A 15,695-nucleotide genomic window follows, 5' to 3' on the forward strand; every position below is an offset into this window, starting at 1 on the left:
AATGGATTTTATTTTCATAGAAAGTGGTATTGTATATTTGGTATTGCAGTAGTACTAAAGTAACGGAAAGTAATCAAGTTACATTACTTCAATATTGTGGTACTCGGATTACGTTACTGACTACATTTTTTAACAGGTAACTAGTAACTGTACCGGAATACAATTTTAAAGTAACCCTCCCAACCCTGGCTATATATAAATGCATTCTCTCTCTCTCTCTCTCTCTCTCTCTCTCTCTCTCTCTCTCTCTCTCTCTCTCTCTCTCTCTCTCTCTCTCTCTCTCTCTCTCTCTCTCTCTCTCTCTCTCATCTCTCTCTCTCTCTCTCTCTCTCTCTGTGTAATCAGTTCACGCCCATGTGGACCATCATAGCTGTGCTGTCTAATACTTTCCCGTCAAACCAAAAGGAAGTCTGCAGCCAACAGTATATATAGTCTGCAGGTGTGTTGTAGTTTCTGTCTGCTCTCTGATTGTCAACGTCGTGGTCGGACATTTCGATTAATTGAGCTCACAAAAGACTGACTACTGGTAGGTGCATTTTGATTGTGTTTTCTACATCTGTGGTTTCCTTTGCTGTGATTTTAATGGTGATTGTTGAGCAGATATAATATACAACATTGTATTGTATTATGTTCTTATCTGATATTTTGAATGGTTGAATGATTTGGGAAAGGTGTTCTCATGTAGGATCATAGGTGTATCTACAGGCCTATGTTTTTATATGTATAGGTTTTAATGATACGCTTTCATTTAAAGAACTGTTGGGGGAATCATTCTGAAAAACTTCCCGTGAAAACATGTAAGCTAAATAAACTATTTGTAAAACTGAAAACCTGAAAATGCATTGTAACAAAGTGGAAAACAGGGCTGTTTTTGTTAATTTTGGACATACCAGTAAATGGTTTTCACAAGACAAAAACATTTAATTTGTTTTCTTTCATTTAAAAAAAAACGTTTAGCAGGAAAAACTTGTCCAGTTGTGTATTGTGAAATATTGTTGTGTTTCCTCAGAGATACGTAAAACTAAAATAAACACATTATAACCATATATGTCATATATTGTCAATAAAAGAAAACAATATTTGGCAGAATTTTGCAAGACAAAAATTGAATTTTCAAAAATGTCAAAATTCAAAGAGAGGAACAAGATTTAGTATGGGATTGAGTTAATTTTGTGAAGTCTCTGGTTGTTCTTCATAGTTTTATGGAGCTATATCTTGGCATAATAGAAGATAATGAAGATGGCATAAGCTGATTTTAAATCAGTTTCTCTCCAAGGGAGTCTTCCCAAATGCTCTTAGTTATCTATTTTAGATTTTTCCCCAGATGCCCTTAGATCAATAAAACACACATCATATATTGTTCTGTTGATCAACTTATATCTCATTTCTAACTTACTTTCCTCCTCCACCAGTTCAGTGATCAGAGATGTTGGTTCCAGAGCTGCTCTTGGAGCTTATGGAGGTCTTGGATGACCAGGATTTCAATGAATTTAAGTCCTACCTCCTTCAGAATGTCTTGACGGGCTGTAAACCGATGGCCAAGAGCTCAAGTCGACACGCCGCTGTGACTGAGATGATACAGAGCTACGGTCAAGAAATGGCTGTGAATGTGACTGCTGAGATCCTGAGTAGGATGTACCGCAACAACACTGGAGAGGAGTTAAAGAAAACATACACAGGTGCTGTAGATCTGTGAGTTTGTAAATGCTCAATGTTTGGTCAACTGTGTTTCTTACTGATTTCTGTGTCTTGATCTTTCTTCTCCAGAGGGAGCAGCAGCTGAGCAAAATGTCCCTTGCCAACTTGTACCCTTCTCATCTGCTTTGGGTCGTTCAGCTCGTCAAAACATCTCTGCTGGTGAAGCAAGAGGTGCCACAGGCCACCTAATGGCCAAGAATGGTAATGTGGTTATCAATGGAAACGCCCCGCCATTCATAATGGCCAAAAATGGTAATGTGGTTATCAATGATAGTGCTCCCAAAGTCCTAATAGCCAATAATGGTAATGCGATTATCAATGATAGCGCTCCCATTTTTGTAATAGTCACGAATGGTAGCGTGATTATCAATGGTAGCGCTCCCATAGTCGTCATTGTCAAGAATGGTAAAGCAATTATCAATGATGCCGCTCCATTAGTCCTAAAGATCAAGAATGGTGACATGATTACTAATGGCAGCATACCCAGAGTCTTAGAGATCCGAAACGGTTATCAGTGATAATGCCAAGACAGTCCAAAGGACCAATAATGCAGGCCGGAGTATCAATGGTAGTGCTTGTGGTAATGTGAATATTGGATCAATTAAAGTAGGTTCGACATATTAGAACCACTATTACCATAAAGAGTAGAAGGGCAAGAACTGACTTCCATACTTCAGTCAGACAATGAAAACTGAGGAAAGACTGAAAAAAACTGCAAGATATGATGGACCTGTGTGTGTGTGTGTGTGTGTGTGTGTGTGTGTGTGTGTGTGTGTGTGTGTGTGTGTGTGTGTGTGCGTGCGCGTGTGTGCGCGTGCGTGAGTGCGTGTGTGTGTTTGCGTGTGTTTGTGTGTGCACGTATGTCTGTCTATCATTGAGAGAACCAGTTTCACTTGAAAACCAGCATTGTGAGGACTAAGACCTTCAATTTGAGGGTTAAGACTTGGTTTTAAGATCAGAAATGGGTTTAGGGTAAGGCTTGGGTTTAGACATTCAGCTGTGCTGGTTAAGGTTAGAGTAAGGTGCTAAGGAATGTATTATGTCAATGGGTGTCCTCACAAGGATTAAGGAGAAAACGTGTATGCGTGTTGAATTGATGTATTTCTGTATATTTAAACGTATCTTTAAAATGATTTTATCATGTTTATAAATTGCTTTTATGATGATGTTAACAACCTTGAGGTGCCATATAAATTTTGACAAGTTGTTTTTCTGCAATTTTTTTGTCGTTTTCTGTTCAACATGTCACTTGTTTTAAGTTCAACATATTCTGTGCTGTTTATCAAAATATAATGATAATGATAATATAAAAGATACCGATTAAATGTGTTTTCATTAAAGTCATACAATTCTGATAATGTGTTCTTATGTGGTGAAATAGGACTATAATAGATTATGCTATACCGGCAACATGGTTATCATCAATACATTTAATAACTAAAACAACAACAACAAACAAACAAAAACATAGCCTGCACTATAAAACAAACTTCACGTCTCTCCCTCTCCACTTGAACACCAACTCATGCCGTCTTATCTGTCAGTGGCTGCTGCCCTCTGTGCTTTTGGCACAACTTCCTGAAACTTCTGTCTGAAACTGAAACTAAATCATTTTCTGTACATTATCTTATGTAACTGTATCTGTTGGCTGTCGGTGACACGGTGAGTTGTTTTGGATTATAATGAATGCTCATTAAAGCGCAGTTTTTGGCGCGGTGGTCGTGCCGTGGTGCCTCCTGCTGCGCTCACGCCGCACTTATTGATCAAATTACAAATGTAAAGTTACAGAAGGGTGTTGGCGTTGATCGGCGGCTGGCCGTGTTGAGGCCTGTTAGTGGTGGTTGTTTTCCGCTGAACATTTCTGTATTAATATGTCGTATAAACAGTGTTTGTGCGCACAGCGCGTCATCACACATCTGGCATTTTTAAAAGCTGAGCGGTGATGGCTGCACTCCTGGATTCTTAACTTTTGTGACTTTGTGCAGTTGAACTACCGATGCGATCAGCTCATGAATCCTGTGTGTGTTTATTTAAATCAATATTCATTTCTTCATTACACTAAGGAGATTATTCTGGTCCCGTTTGTTGATCTGCAATCATTTATAAACTATAATTACTTGCTTCATCGATTTTACTAAAACTTAAGCAGATTTATCGTGAGTAAACAGAGAGTAGGTCCAGATGATTTTGGTTGCCAGGTTGTGGGAAATCATCCTCCTACACGGTGCTTACTATTTTTTATTTCATTAAGAATTTATTAACATTTAGAGTTACAGTCTTGATTAGAGCTTTAACTACCTGTTATTTTCATTATTGATTAACATGATGATTTTTTATCTATAAAATGTCAGAAAATAGCCACAGTCTCCTATAGACACAATGTGATGCAATCAAATTACTTGTTTTTGGCCAACTAACACTCCTAAATCCAAATATATTTAATTTACTATTAAGACCAAGAAAAGCAGCAAATTGTCAAAAATGACTCAACTGGAACTGGGGAACGTTTTTCATGTTCAAAATATCACTTCTTGAGTGACTTCCTGGTGTCTCTGCTGGTTGAATGGCAACCTCGCAGTGATGACAAGACTCCAGGAAGTCACTGGTCTTACCCAAGAAATAGACCATATATCCATCTGTAAAACACAGTGTGGACAGACACAGGAGTGGTATTGATTTTCTCATTAAACTCTGTGCAACAAAGCAAATAAGTGTATATCTACAATAATCCCAAACCAATCCCTTAACACTGAAAGATCATCTGAAAACTGAAGACTAATTTACCCTTTTTCTACCTCTTCAGTGAGAAGAAATGCAGGTTCCACAGCTGCTCCTTCGGACTCTGGACGACCTAGTTGATAGTGATTTCAAAACGTTTAATTGGTACCTTACTTCTTGCGCCTCGAAGAGCTACGCACCCATTCCTAAATCCCGTCTAGAGAATGCAGCCCGGAGGGACACTGTGAGTGAAATGATACAGAACTACGGAGAAGAGTCGGCTGTGAACATCACTGTTGAGATCCTGAAGAATATAAACAACAACTTCGCCGCAGAGAAGTTAAAGAAAGAATACGCAGGTGCAGTGGACAGTGACTTTGTTAAATTCACTGATGAGCCAAAGTTGCATTTTTGTTTTCATGTGTCTCTTACTGTTTGATTGCATTTGTCTTTTCTTTTCTTTTTAACTGCAGAGGGAAGAGCTTGAAGGTGGAAGTGAGGTTATTGCCCAGACGGTCAACGGTTCCACATCTGGAACATGGAATATAACCATCAACAAATAAACTCATGAAAAAACCAAACCGTGAAGACCAGAAAGGGAATACACCATGAGGTTGTGGTACAGAGAGAAATATTTCAATTATCAGATGGATTGTCATGAAATTTATAGCAATCAAAGCCCTAAAAAGACACATTGTTATGATTTAATATTCCTCTGACTTTAACTTTAGCGCCACCATCAGGTTGTTTAGCTTTATTTAATATTTCCCAAAAGGATAAGGTGCTCTCCCGCTCTCTCATTATCTGATTAGAATTACATGTTGTCCTGCTAATTATCAAATGTTATCTTGCTAACATGCTAACCCAACAAGGTAAACATGGTCAATATTCAACAAGTCCTTGACCCCGTGAGTCAACATCGACACATAGGAGTGTTTTTTTCTAATCTGGTGTATTGGCAGTAATCGTCAAGACAACCTAATTTGTCTGTGATTTCTAAAACCGTTAAACACTGTGACAACACTACTGCAGCAAAGATTCGCTGTTTTGATTTATTTATTGCACTTCCTTTTTTCTCACTTCCATTTTTTCCTCCCTTCCTTTTCACTAATTGGCTGTTTAGTTCACTCTCTGTCACCTATTAATTGTCCTGATTAAGATCACCTGGTACACTCAAGCCTTATTTAAAGACTGCATTCACCTCCACATGGGGCAGCACATTTGACTTGGAGACCCATGCTTGTGTGTAGTTTTTTTTACCCCCTTCAATTCATTGCTGCACTGAAACAATTCCTGATTATTGAAATAAACTTTTGGTGTGACGTTTCATGGCCTTCCTTTCCACGCATCCTGACCGATGCCCATGATGATAGTCAACCTTTTTTGGAACCTCTTACTTTAAAAAAACCACTTGGTTAGGATTAGGGAAAGTTGATGCTTTGGGCTAAAATGAACATTTTGTTAAAGGGACAGTATGACATATAGTACATTTGGGATGACATCATTTATCTGTGTTTTCCAAAATGTTAACATCACTGTTAAAAAATAATTGTTTTTTAAGATGAGATAAGATAAGATGTGATAAGTGGTTAAAGTCTGTTCAGGCTTAGTCATAAAAAACACTTAAGTTTAGGGTAAGATCACTTTGTTAAGGTCAGAGAAACATGTTATGTGAATTCAAATGACTACTTCCTTAACGTTAAGCAGCCTTCAACATCACGTCTCAATAATAATCATGGGGTTACACTTATGGGACAATCATAGTTATGTGTTTTGGAAATGTGACACTTTTTTACGCTAATTGTGTCCATGTATGACAGCTTCTTGATTACCATGATCTTTTACATCATATCTTCTTATTGTCTGGACAACCATTGACATCTAACCCTGTTTTTAAAGTCTTACAGAATAAGTTTAATGATGACCATGACCATTATTATGATATGCTGCCAAGTATGGCAGAATATAAATTTACTTTTACATCTGTCATTGTAATATTTAATGTCAATGTCAATGTCAACTTTATTTATATAGCACATTTAACACAGCCAATGGCCTACCAAAGTGCTTTACAGCAAAATAAGTAGAAACAATAAAAACAAATAATAAAAACAATTAAAAAAAATAAATAAATAAAAAAACAAAAAAAACAATAAAAAATAAAAAATAAAAAAATTAAAATAATATAGAGAAATAAAACAGATAAAAGACCCAATAAAAGCGTTTAGAGTAAGATCATGTCCTCTCTCAGTACATTTTAATGGGAATTTTACTCCATGTTTGCTACAAAATACTTAATACTTTAAGAAATAAAAAAAAAACAAGCATTACAATTACTTTTTCATCAGTAGTTAAACGTTGGGGTTTTATGACTAAAAAGAGCAAATCTGGGTGGGAAAGTGAAGAAGCCTTATTTTCCCCTCCTTCTTTACTGAGGTACCCTTGAGCAAGGCCCTTAACTCTAACCCGGGATTTCCACGGCTGCACCACAGTTTTGTTCCGTCCTGCCCGGCGTCAAACCCAACCGGGAGCGTTACGGCAACGGAGCAGACCATGCTCCAGGAGAGAAATCTGCTTTTTAAAATTAAGTTGCACTGTTAATAGCCTACAGTTATTTCGGCAGCCCAATTAAATCCAAACGAGTGTCTTAAGGCTACCGTAATTACTGTAGTAGCAGCACAACTAAATGGCCCGATTTTTCAAATTTTGTTGATTTAGTAATTTTCTTTGTCTTAGTCATTTTACGTGTTTGTCACAGGGGCGGTTCTCGAGAGGGGCCAACTCCGGACCCCCCTGTGGCCCCCCGGAACGAAGAGTCTGCATTAATAATAACATGACAGAGTTCTTGTGATTATTTTGTACTAAGGTTGTATGTGCCCCTCTAACAAAAAAGCTGGCCCCGACCTGGCCCTTCCATTAAAACTGGTCTAGAACCGCCATGGTTTGTTGCTGAAATATGATCGGGAGGCTGCACAGGTTGTCTTATTTTGGCAGTGGACCAGATGTTTTATGTTGATTCCTGTCTGACCTCCTGTCTGGTACGATCTGCTCTGTTGAGCTTGACGCGATTAGTCTAAAGACATCAACTACACTGGTGGGCACAGGCTAAGTGGGTGGAAGTCCTTTCCTAATTGTATGTTATTCATTTATACTATTTATTTTTGGTGTATTATTCTTTCACGAGTAGAGATCAAGGAACAAACGTCACTTTGGCCAGCCTCCTCCTGCTGCTGCTGCGCTGCTGCGCTGCTGCGCTCTGAACTTGAAGGAAAACTTCCTGAAACCGAAACTACTTATTGTATACCCCATGTTCTGTACATTTTCTTATGTAACTCGTATCTGTTGGCTGTCGGTGACACGGTAAGTTGTTTTGGATGATAACTAATGCTCATTAAAACGCCGTTTTTGGCACGGTGGTCGTGCCATGGTGCCTCCTGCGCTCATGCCGCACTTATTGATCAAATTACAATTATAAAGTTACATAAGGGTGTTAACATTTTACATGACGGCGGCTGGTCGTATTGTTGAGGCCTGTTAGTTGTGGTTGTTTTCCGCTGGACATTTCTGTATTAATATGTCGTTTTTAAAAGAGTTTGTGCGCGTCGTCACACATCTGGCTATTTTAAAAAGCTGAACGGTGATAGCTGCACTGCTGGATTTTGAACCTTAGTGACTTTTTCTTTGTTCATTACACTGAGATTTTTTCGGTCCCGTTTGTTGATTTGTCTGTTGGCAGAATATTTCCAAACCTGTGAACAGATGTTAAAGTGTAAATTTAGACCATGGACCAAGTAAATCCAGATCAAGAAGTCATGCAGCCCTTTTTTACAGAACTAAAGTGGTTGAAACTATAAACTAAAATATCAGTAAATGATTCATTCAAAATTAATAAGCCATTAGTTACAACTTACAACTGCTTTACAAAGACTAACTCATAAGATAGTGACACTTTATGTTGTGAGACGGGACATCTTTCATCATTTTTGTGAATTTCTTTCATGATTTACAGAAAAAAATCTTCTTTCTAGTCTGTCCAGTGTCAACTTTTCCAGTCATATGTTTGTTGCCAGCATCACGGACACAAAGTGAGGCCTGAATCTGATCATGTTTTTGGTCATATTTAAGGGTTCACAAACTTTCAAGCAGCACTAAAACACAGTATGGACACATATACTGTACATCCATCGACAGCGCTTTACAATCTATTCTCAAGCTAACATGCTTATAAGGAAGTTTTCTATGTGCTCTGACTCTGTGAAGTGTTCCCTGTTCAGAAGCTATATCACTCCATTTTATACTGCCCAATTGTGGTCTAACTATAAAAAAAAAAGAGTATGCAGAGGCTCAAGGTTGCATACAATGATGCAATGAGGCTGCTACTCTGTGTTCCTAGGTGGCATAGTGCCAGCCAATTGTTTGTGTCCTCTAGAGTGCCAACCTGTGAGGCACTCTTAAGACAGTTGATATTTAGTTTTATGTGTCGCCTGGACAAGTCAGAGAACCACATAATGGAAGCCCTAGTCAGCCCTCTGAAAAGTTGTTATAGATACACGTCGAGGCTAAGACGGCATTGGTGCAATAGCTTGTATATTTTATAATATGCATTTTTTTCCTTCTTTGTATTCTTATTGAATCTCTATTTTATATATTTATTTTTTACTGTATGTTGTGTTATATGGACCTGTGTCTGTAATAAAGTGTATACTTATAAAGTGTATTATTATATAGGAGTGGTATCATTTTTGTCATAAAAGCAAATTAGTATATTTCCCAAAATCTCAAACTCAACACTGATAACTCATTTGAAAATTGAAAACTAATTTCCCCTCTTCTGTCTCCTCAGTGAGCAGAAATGCAGGTTAAAGAGCTGCTCCTTCAGACGCTGCTACACATAGGTGATGGTGATTTCGAAACCTTTAAATGGTACCTTACGGAAGGCTCTGACAGCTGGGAAGCAATTCCTGTATCCAGTCTGGAGAAAGCTCCCCGGACAGGAACTGTGAGTCACATGACACAGGCCTACGGTGAGGAGTCAGCTGTGAACATCACTGCTAAGATCCTGGAGAAAATGAAGAAAAAAGATGCTGCAGACATGTTAAAGAAAACATATGCAGGTGCAGTGGATGGTGACTTTGTTAAATTTACTAATAAGTCAAAGTTAAATCTTTGTTTTCATGTCTCTTACTGTTTAACTGTATCTGTCCTTGTTTTTCAACCACAGAGGGAAGAGCTCGTGCCACTGCTCCTGCTGCTCCTCCTGCTGCAGCGGCTGCTGCTCCTGCTGCAGTGTCTGCTCAGGGTGGAAGTGTGGTTTTTGCCCCAACAGTCTCCGGCAGTAGCACTGGAACATGGAATGTAACCATCAACAAATAAACTCATGAAACACAGCCATACCAGGAAGACTAGACGGGAATACACTATAAGGTTGTGGTTCAGAGACAAATATCTTAATCATCAGATGGATTGTCATGAAATTTATCGCAGACCAAGTCTTAAAAGGACACATTATAAATATTTGGTAACCCTCCAATTTTTACTTAAGTGCAAGCCTCACGTTGTTTTCCCCAAAGAAAATGCACTAACCAAAATGACATGTTGTTGCCAACTATATAACATATGTTTCTTCTGCTATGTCCAATTTATCAGAGTTTTGGACTGCAGTATTTGATACAATTGTTACAGCGTTAGGCAAACCAATACATCTTGCCCTCTTCGGGATACCACCCACCCTCATTAAGACCCAAACCGAACAACAGGTAATTGCATTTACCACTGTCCGCGCAAGGAGGCTCATTCTTCTAAAATGGACTCGTTCCTCCACACACAACAATTGGATTGTTGAGGTACTGAAATGTGTTAAGCTTGAAAAAATCAGGTACTCTTTAAGAGGTCCCCTTCAGACCTTTTACAAAATCTGGCAACCCTTCTTAGCTCATATTGACACATTGGATATCAATCAATCAATCAATCAATCAATCTTTATTTATATAGCGCCAAATCACAACAAAAGTCATCGTAAGGCACTTAACACATAGAGCAGGTCTAGGCCGTACTCTTTAATATAAAGAAACCCAACATTCCCACATGAGCAAGCACTTGGCGACAGTGGCAAGAAAAATCTTCCTTTTAAACGGGAAGAAACCTCAGGCAGAACCAGGCTCAAAGTGGGCGGTCATCTGCCTCGATATCAAGAAAGAAACTGATAACTGAGCCCTGAGCTTGTCCTGCTAATTATCAAATGTTATCCTTCCAACATGCTAACCCAAAAAAGGGAACATGGTCAACATACAACAAGAACTGTACTGTGTGAGTCCACATGGACACATAGGAGGGCTTTCTAATCTGGAGCTCTTATTGGCAGTAATCGTCAAGTCAACATAATTTGTCCGTGCTATGTCTGTGTTTCATGTACCTAACTGTTCCTCTGTGGTTGTACTGGGCAGCTTCCAAGTATGAATGTGTGAATATGATCCGAGTGTTCCTGAAAAAGAAAGCATTACTCCTCCAAATAAATACAAGTTTTTAAAAAAGAAGCAGTAGTATTAGTATTCTTTGTGTTTTGAATGTGTTAATCATCCCTTTGTCTGTTCTCAGTGTCTGACTTATAGTAGGAAAAGCACAGACACTACTAATAATAACAATGTCTCAGGTTTGCAATCATTAATATCATTATTTACACTTGTAATTTTCCTACTGTGACACGTCTATATGTGAAAAGGGTCTGTTTATTATCCATACCTTACACCTGTGTCACTGCCAAGAAAAGCCCTTTGTTCTGTTAAAGTGATACTGGGATTTTAACATACCTTGCTGTCATGGTGCCTGTCGTTTCCACCTCTCGCCAGTAGGTGGAGCTGTAGCCACATAAATTGATTAGGCTATTTGTTTAGCAGCAGTTTCCTACAGCCCAAATTGATGCTATCAAATAGCTTGTTTTGGCCGAGTAACACTGCAAACTGCAAATATATATCGCATAAAAGCAGCAAATCCTTCCAGATGTCAAGCAGGAATTGGGGAATGTTCTTCATTTTTACTAAATGTATCAAAGTTGTTGTATGAAAGCTTTACTGCCTCTACCTCTTAATAAGTTGGTCTCTCTCTCTCTCTCTCTCTCTCTCTCTCTCTCTCTCTCTCTCTCTCTCTCTCTCTCTCTCTCTCTCTCTCTCTCTCTCTCTCTCTCTGAAGTAGATGACGAGAGGAGCAAAGTCTCACAGTCGCGGAAACTGTACAGCGACCATCTGGACTGTCTATCTTCTCTGTTGTGGGCTGGATAAAGGACATACTGTACATGTAAGCTTTGAAACTTAGCATATACTGTAAATACTGACCTTTTTATTCATGTATTTTACTTCATTCTGACATACATTGTTACATTTAGTAGTTTGTTTAACTGATTGACTTTGTAACCTTAGCTATTATCAGTGTTGTTCATGCTGATGCTGTTTATTATCTATCTATCTATCTATCTATCTATCTATCTATCTATCTATCTATCTATCTATCTATCTATCTATCTATCTATCTATCTATCTACCTATCTATCTATCTATCTATCTATCTATCTATCTATCTATCTATCTATCTATCTATGTATCTATCTATCTATCTATCTATCTATCTATCTATCTATCTATCTATCTATCTACCTATCTATCTATCTATCTATCTATCTATCTATCTATCTATCTATGTATCTATCTATCTATCTATCTATCTATCTGTGTACTCTAAAACAAAACTAACTTACATTTGTTATATTTGGATTTATGTTAACTTTCCTTATGTGTATTTCAGACCACACGTACACCAATGTTGCAACTCTTGTATGTTTCACTTCTTGGAAACAGACTAACTTCCTAGTACCTCAAGGGGATTATCTGAGAGGAACCATTCCAATTGAGGTTTAACTTCCTCATAGTTGCCAATTATTTAAATGATTCTAGCTATTCTATCTAATGAATGATCTAATAGTTGAAGGATCAGGAGGTTGACTTACATTACAGTTGAAATGAAGATGGCATACTAATGTTTGCTCATTTTAGCAGTAATAGAGAGAAACATGGGACCCTTAGATGAAAGAGGATTTTCCACAACCTGGCAACCCAAAAGTTGTTCTAATTAAAACTGATTTGTAAAACTTTAGTAAGCTTTGACTTATGAGATAGTTTTTCATCATTCTTGTGACCCCCCCCCCCCCTGCAATTTACAGAATAAATAAACCTTCTCTTGGGTGTCAATGTAGTGGTGATAAGTCCTCAACTTGAGGAAAATAAAAAATAAAAATAAATAAATTAAGAAACTCAAATCGAAATGGCCACTGAGGCACCTCAGGAATCTTACGCAGGGGGAAAAAAGTGCAATGTCCAGACAAGCTTGACGTTTCTTCGGTTTATTTTATCATTTTGCGAGCAAACAAAGAACAATGGCATCTCTCAAACAACATATGCCCTCCCCAGTGCCTGCTGGTCCTCTACCTGTCTACCTGTAGAAATAGATTCACCTCTGTGCCCCAAGGCCCTCAAAACAAAAGCATTAATCAGTACTTAAATTAACTAAAATGATACTTATATTATAATCAAATGAATTAAGCTGTATTCTTCAAAACAAACAGCCACAACAAATACATACATTAACATTTCATTTTTAATTTAGCAAGAATAACAAATACATGTGTGTTTGTTGGCAGCAAGCACTGACACAAAGTAGTTTGACATTCTGAGAAATGATTTGCTTTGCTGCTGAGAATTTAATGAGAAGATCGGTAAGACGCTCATGTTTATTTATGTTATTAGCTTAGCTTAGCATAAAAACTACACTTAGCCTGCTCTGCTAATGTAACAAAAACAGCCAGTCAAAGTCAAATTTGCTAATTAACATATTATATCTTGTTTGTTTAAATTGTATGATAATCAAGATCTTAAAATGTCAGGTTGTGGTTGAAATGGAGGTTAGGGTTATGTGCCCAACTTCTTCTTGAGTGACTTCCTGGTGTCTCTGCTGGTTGAATGGCAACCTCACAGTGACGACAAGACTCCAGGAAGTCACTGGTCCTGTCCAAGAAATAGACAAGCACATATTCCCCCTGTAAAGCACAGTGTGGACAGATAGGACTAATGTCAAACCAATCCCTTAATGTTGAAAGAACAAATTTTCCCTCTTCTTCCTCCTCAGTGAGCAGAAATGGCGATTTCACAGAGCCTACTTGGGAACCTGGAAGACCTGCGTGATGATGATTTTGAGAAGTTTAAGTGGTACCTTACGATGAACGTGTTGGACAGCTGCAGACCCATTCCTAAATCCCGTCTAGAGAAAGCGTCCCGGCCGGACACTGTGACTGAGATTATACAGATCTACGGTGAAGAGTGCGCTGTGAAGATCACTGTTGAGATCCTAATGAAAATATACAACAACAACGCCGCAGAGACGTTAAAGCAAGCATACGCAGTGGCAGTGGATGGTAAATTTACTGATGAGTCAACACACACACACCAAGAAAGTGCTATTTTAAAAAATATTTCTTTGCTTTTCCTACCTCTTTGAGGCCATGACAACATAAAACATAGATTTTCTTTCTCATTTACCCTAAATGTAATGTTTTACAGACCTCTATATCTCCAGCAGGATCTCTAATGTCAGCAGTGATTTGTTTTATTCTTCATTTATACACTAGCACAACTTGTTTCTATAGCAACCATTATGCAATCTGATGGTCTTTTGTGTATAACATACCTCATACAAGTAAAGATTGCCCAAAAAGTTAAATGGGTTAAATACATTTTGTTTTTGACCAGATATCATGACACCTCTACCAAACGGTTGAGCAGACCTACAAATGGTTAACGTGTCTCTCTCTCTGTTTATTGTATCTGTATTTTTTTATTATTTTTTTTATCCACAGGAGGAGAAGCTACACCCTCCACCTCCTGCTCTGCTTTGGCACCTCCTGCTGCTCCTCCTGCTCAGAAAGGAATGGTGATCATCAATGGGAGTGTGGTCATCCATGGGAGTGTGGTCATCACAAAGCCTACAGAGTTTAATTCACCTTGATTTACATTACGAGCTTTTAGAAACACCTCAGACAAATCCCTCGATAGAGTCCACTGCTGAGGAGGAATACTACTGTCAACGTCCTGACAGAGACAATAGAGCTCAGTGTAGGAAGTTTTCTTTAAAGACATGACTGATGACTGAGACATGACTGGCCAAGAAAAAGAAACTTCAAAATGTTTTTAACTTCTTCACGGAGACAACAAACGAGCAAGACCTCATAAAAGACATCACAGAATACAAACAGGACCTGGACTACAAACAAACTCAGATGGATGATCAGTGAAAGACCAGCGATGAGATGCAGAGATGCATGCACTGACAGACTTGATACCCTTTTTGCATCATTTTAGCCCATTTTTAGCCTTTTCTAAACACATTCCATGAACTCTTCTGTTACATTGATTGTACTTTAGCATGCAATAAGACAAATGTTCTCTCATTTAAAGGTTGCATGGTAAGACTCAGATGGATTAAACATAGTGGACATTAAACATGATTACATGTACAGTAAGTGAATTCAAACATTAAACAGCATTGAAATATGCTAACTTGATTATTTCCCCCCTAGACTTACATTGTGTAAGAGAAGTCTGTAAATGAGCACATTACTTTTTTTGAGCGTCACAATCCCCCCAATGACTTGTCTCTCTATCAGAAAGTGATCCATCCAGGTCCAATCACATTGAAAAGTCTAGAAGAGCCACATTCAAGTTAGCTGGATGTTAGTCATCTCAGCCGGCGGATGTCTGTAGTGAGCGTGTGCATTATGTTTTCAGGAAGTGGCTTTTTTGGCTTTACGTGCCACAGAGCGACTTTCATTGGAATAAATGATAGAAATATCCAGTTATCTTTATACATCCATGATACTGTTTCATTCTTTATTGAATATGTTCCCAGAGGATGAACTGCTGTCACACTGATCTCCTCACTTCTCATAACCTGGTTAAAATAAATTGTTGTCATGCTAACATGCTACACTAATGAGGTTAATATTCAGTTTGAATGATCTTTAGCTTTAAAAGCTAAATGATTTGAATCATTATTGTTTGTTTATTAACTTTAACACATCAACTAAAATTCAAACTGCAGTGGGTCAGTGGGTGTGATTTTTATTTTTATTTTTAATTTTTATTTTATTTTTTTTTGGGGGGGGGGGGGGGGGGGGGGGGGGGGTTTTGTCAGGGGAGGATGTCTTTCATAATTGCATGTTATTAATGTATATTATTTAA

The 15,695-nt window shown here is 38.1% G+C and overlaps 2 protein-coding genes and 1 long non-coding RNA gene across 4 annotated transcripts; all 3 read left to right on the forward strand.

The window, feature by feature from the left end:
- Positions 1-477: 477 nt before the first annotated feature.
- Positions 478-2,216, forward strand: LOC133986547 (uncharacterized). Its single transcript, XM_062426325.1, has 3 exons — positions 478-526; positions 1,413-1,679; positions 1,768-2,216. The coding sequence occupies exons 2-3, from the start codon at positions 1,427-1,429 to the stop codon at positions 2,214-2,216; spliced, it is 702 nt and encodes a 233-aa protein (XP_062282309.1). The 5' UTR covers positions 478-526; positions 1,413-1,426.
- Positions 2,217-3,237: 1,021 nt separating this feature from the next.
- On the forward strand, positions 3,238-10,949 carry LOC133998996 (uncharacterized). 2 transcript variants are annotated; one of them, XR_009927365.1, is made up of 4 exons: positions 3,238-3,360; positions 4,502-4,775; positions 4,890-5,035; positions 9,853-10,949. It is a non-coding gene; the product is annotated as an uncharacterized LOC133998996 (long non-coding RNA). The 2 variants fall into 2 exon arrangements; XR_009927364.1 differs by lacking the exon at positions 9,853-10,949 and having other exon boundaries at positions 4,890-6,016.
- Positions 10,950-13,593: 2,644 nt separating this feature from the next.
- Positions 13,594-14,852, forward strand: LOC134000690 (pyrin-like). The gene is made up of 2 exons (XM_062440144.1): positions 13,594-13,873; positions 14,315-14,852. Exons 1-2 carry the CDS (start codon positions 13,597-13,599, stop codon positions 14,461-14,463), a joined length of 426 nt encoding a protein of 141 aa, XP_062296128.1. The 5' UTR covers positions 13,594-13,596; the 3' UTR covers positions 14,464-14,852.
- Positions 14,853-15,695: the final 843 nt, after the last annotated feature.

The sequence above is a fragment of the Scomber scombrus genome, chromosome 2, assembly GCF_963691925.1.
Source record: "Scomber scombrus chromosome 2, fScoSco1.1, whole genome shotgun sequence".
In the NCBI taxonomy this organism is placed as follows: Eukaryota; Metazoa; Chordata; class Actinopteri; order Scombriformes; family Scombridae; genus Scomber; species Scomber scombrus.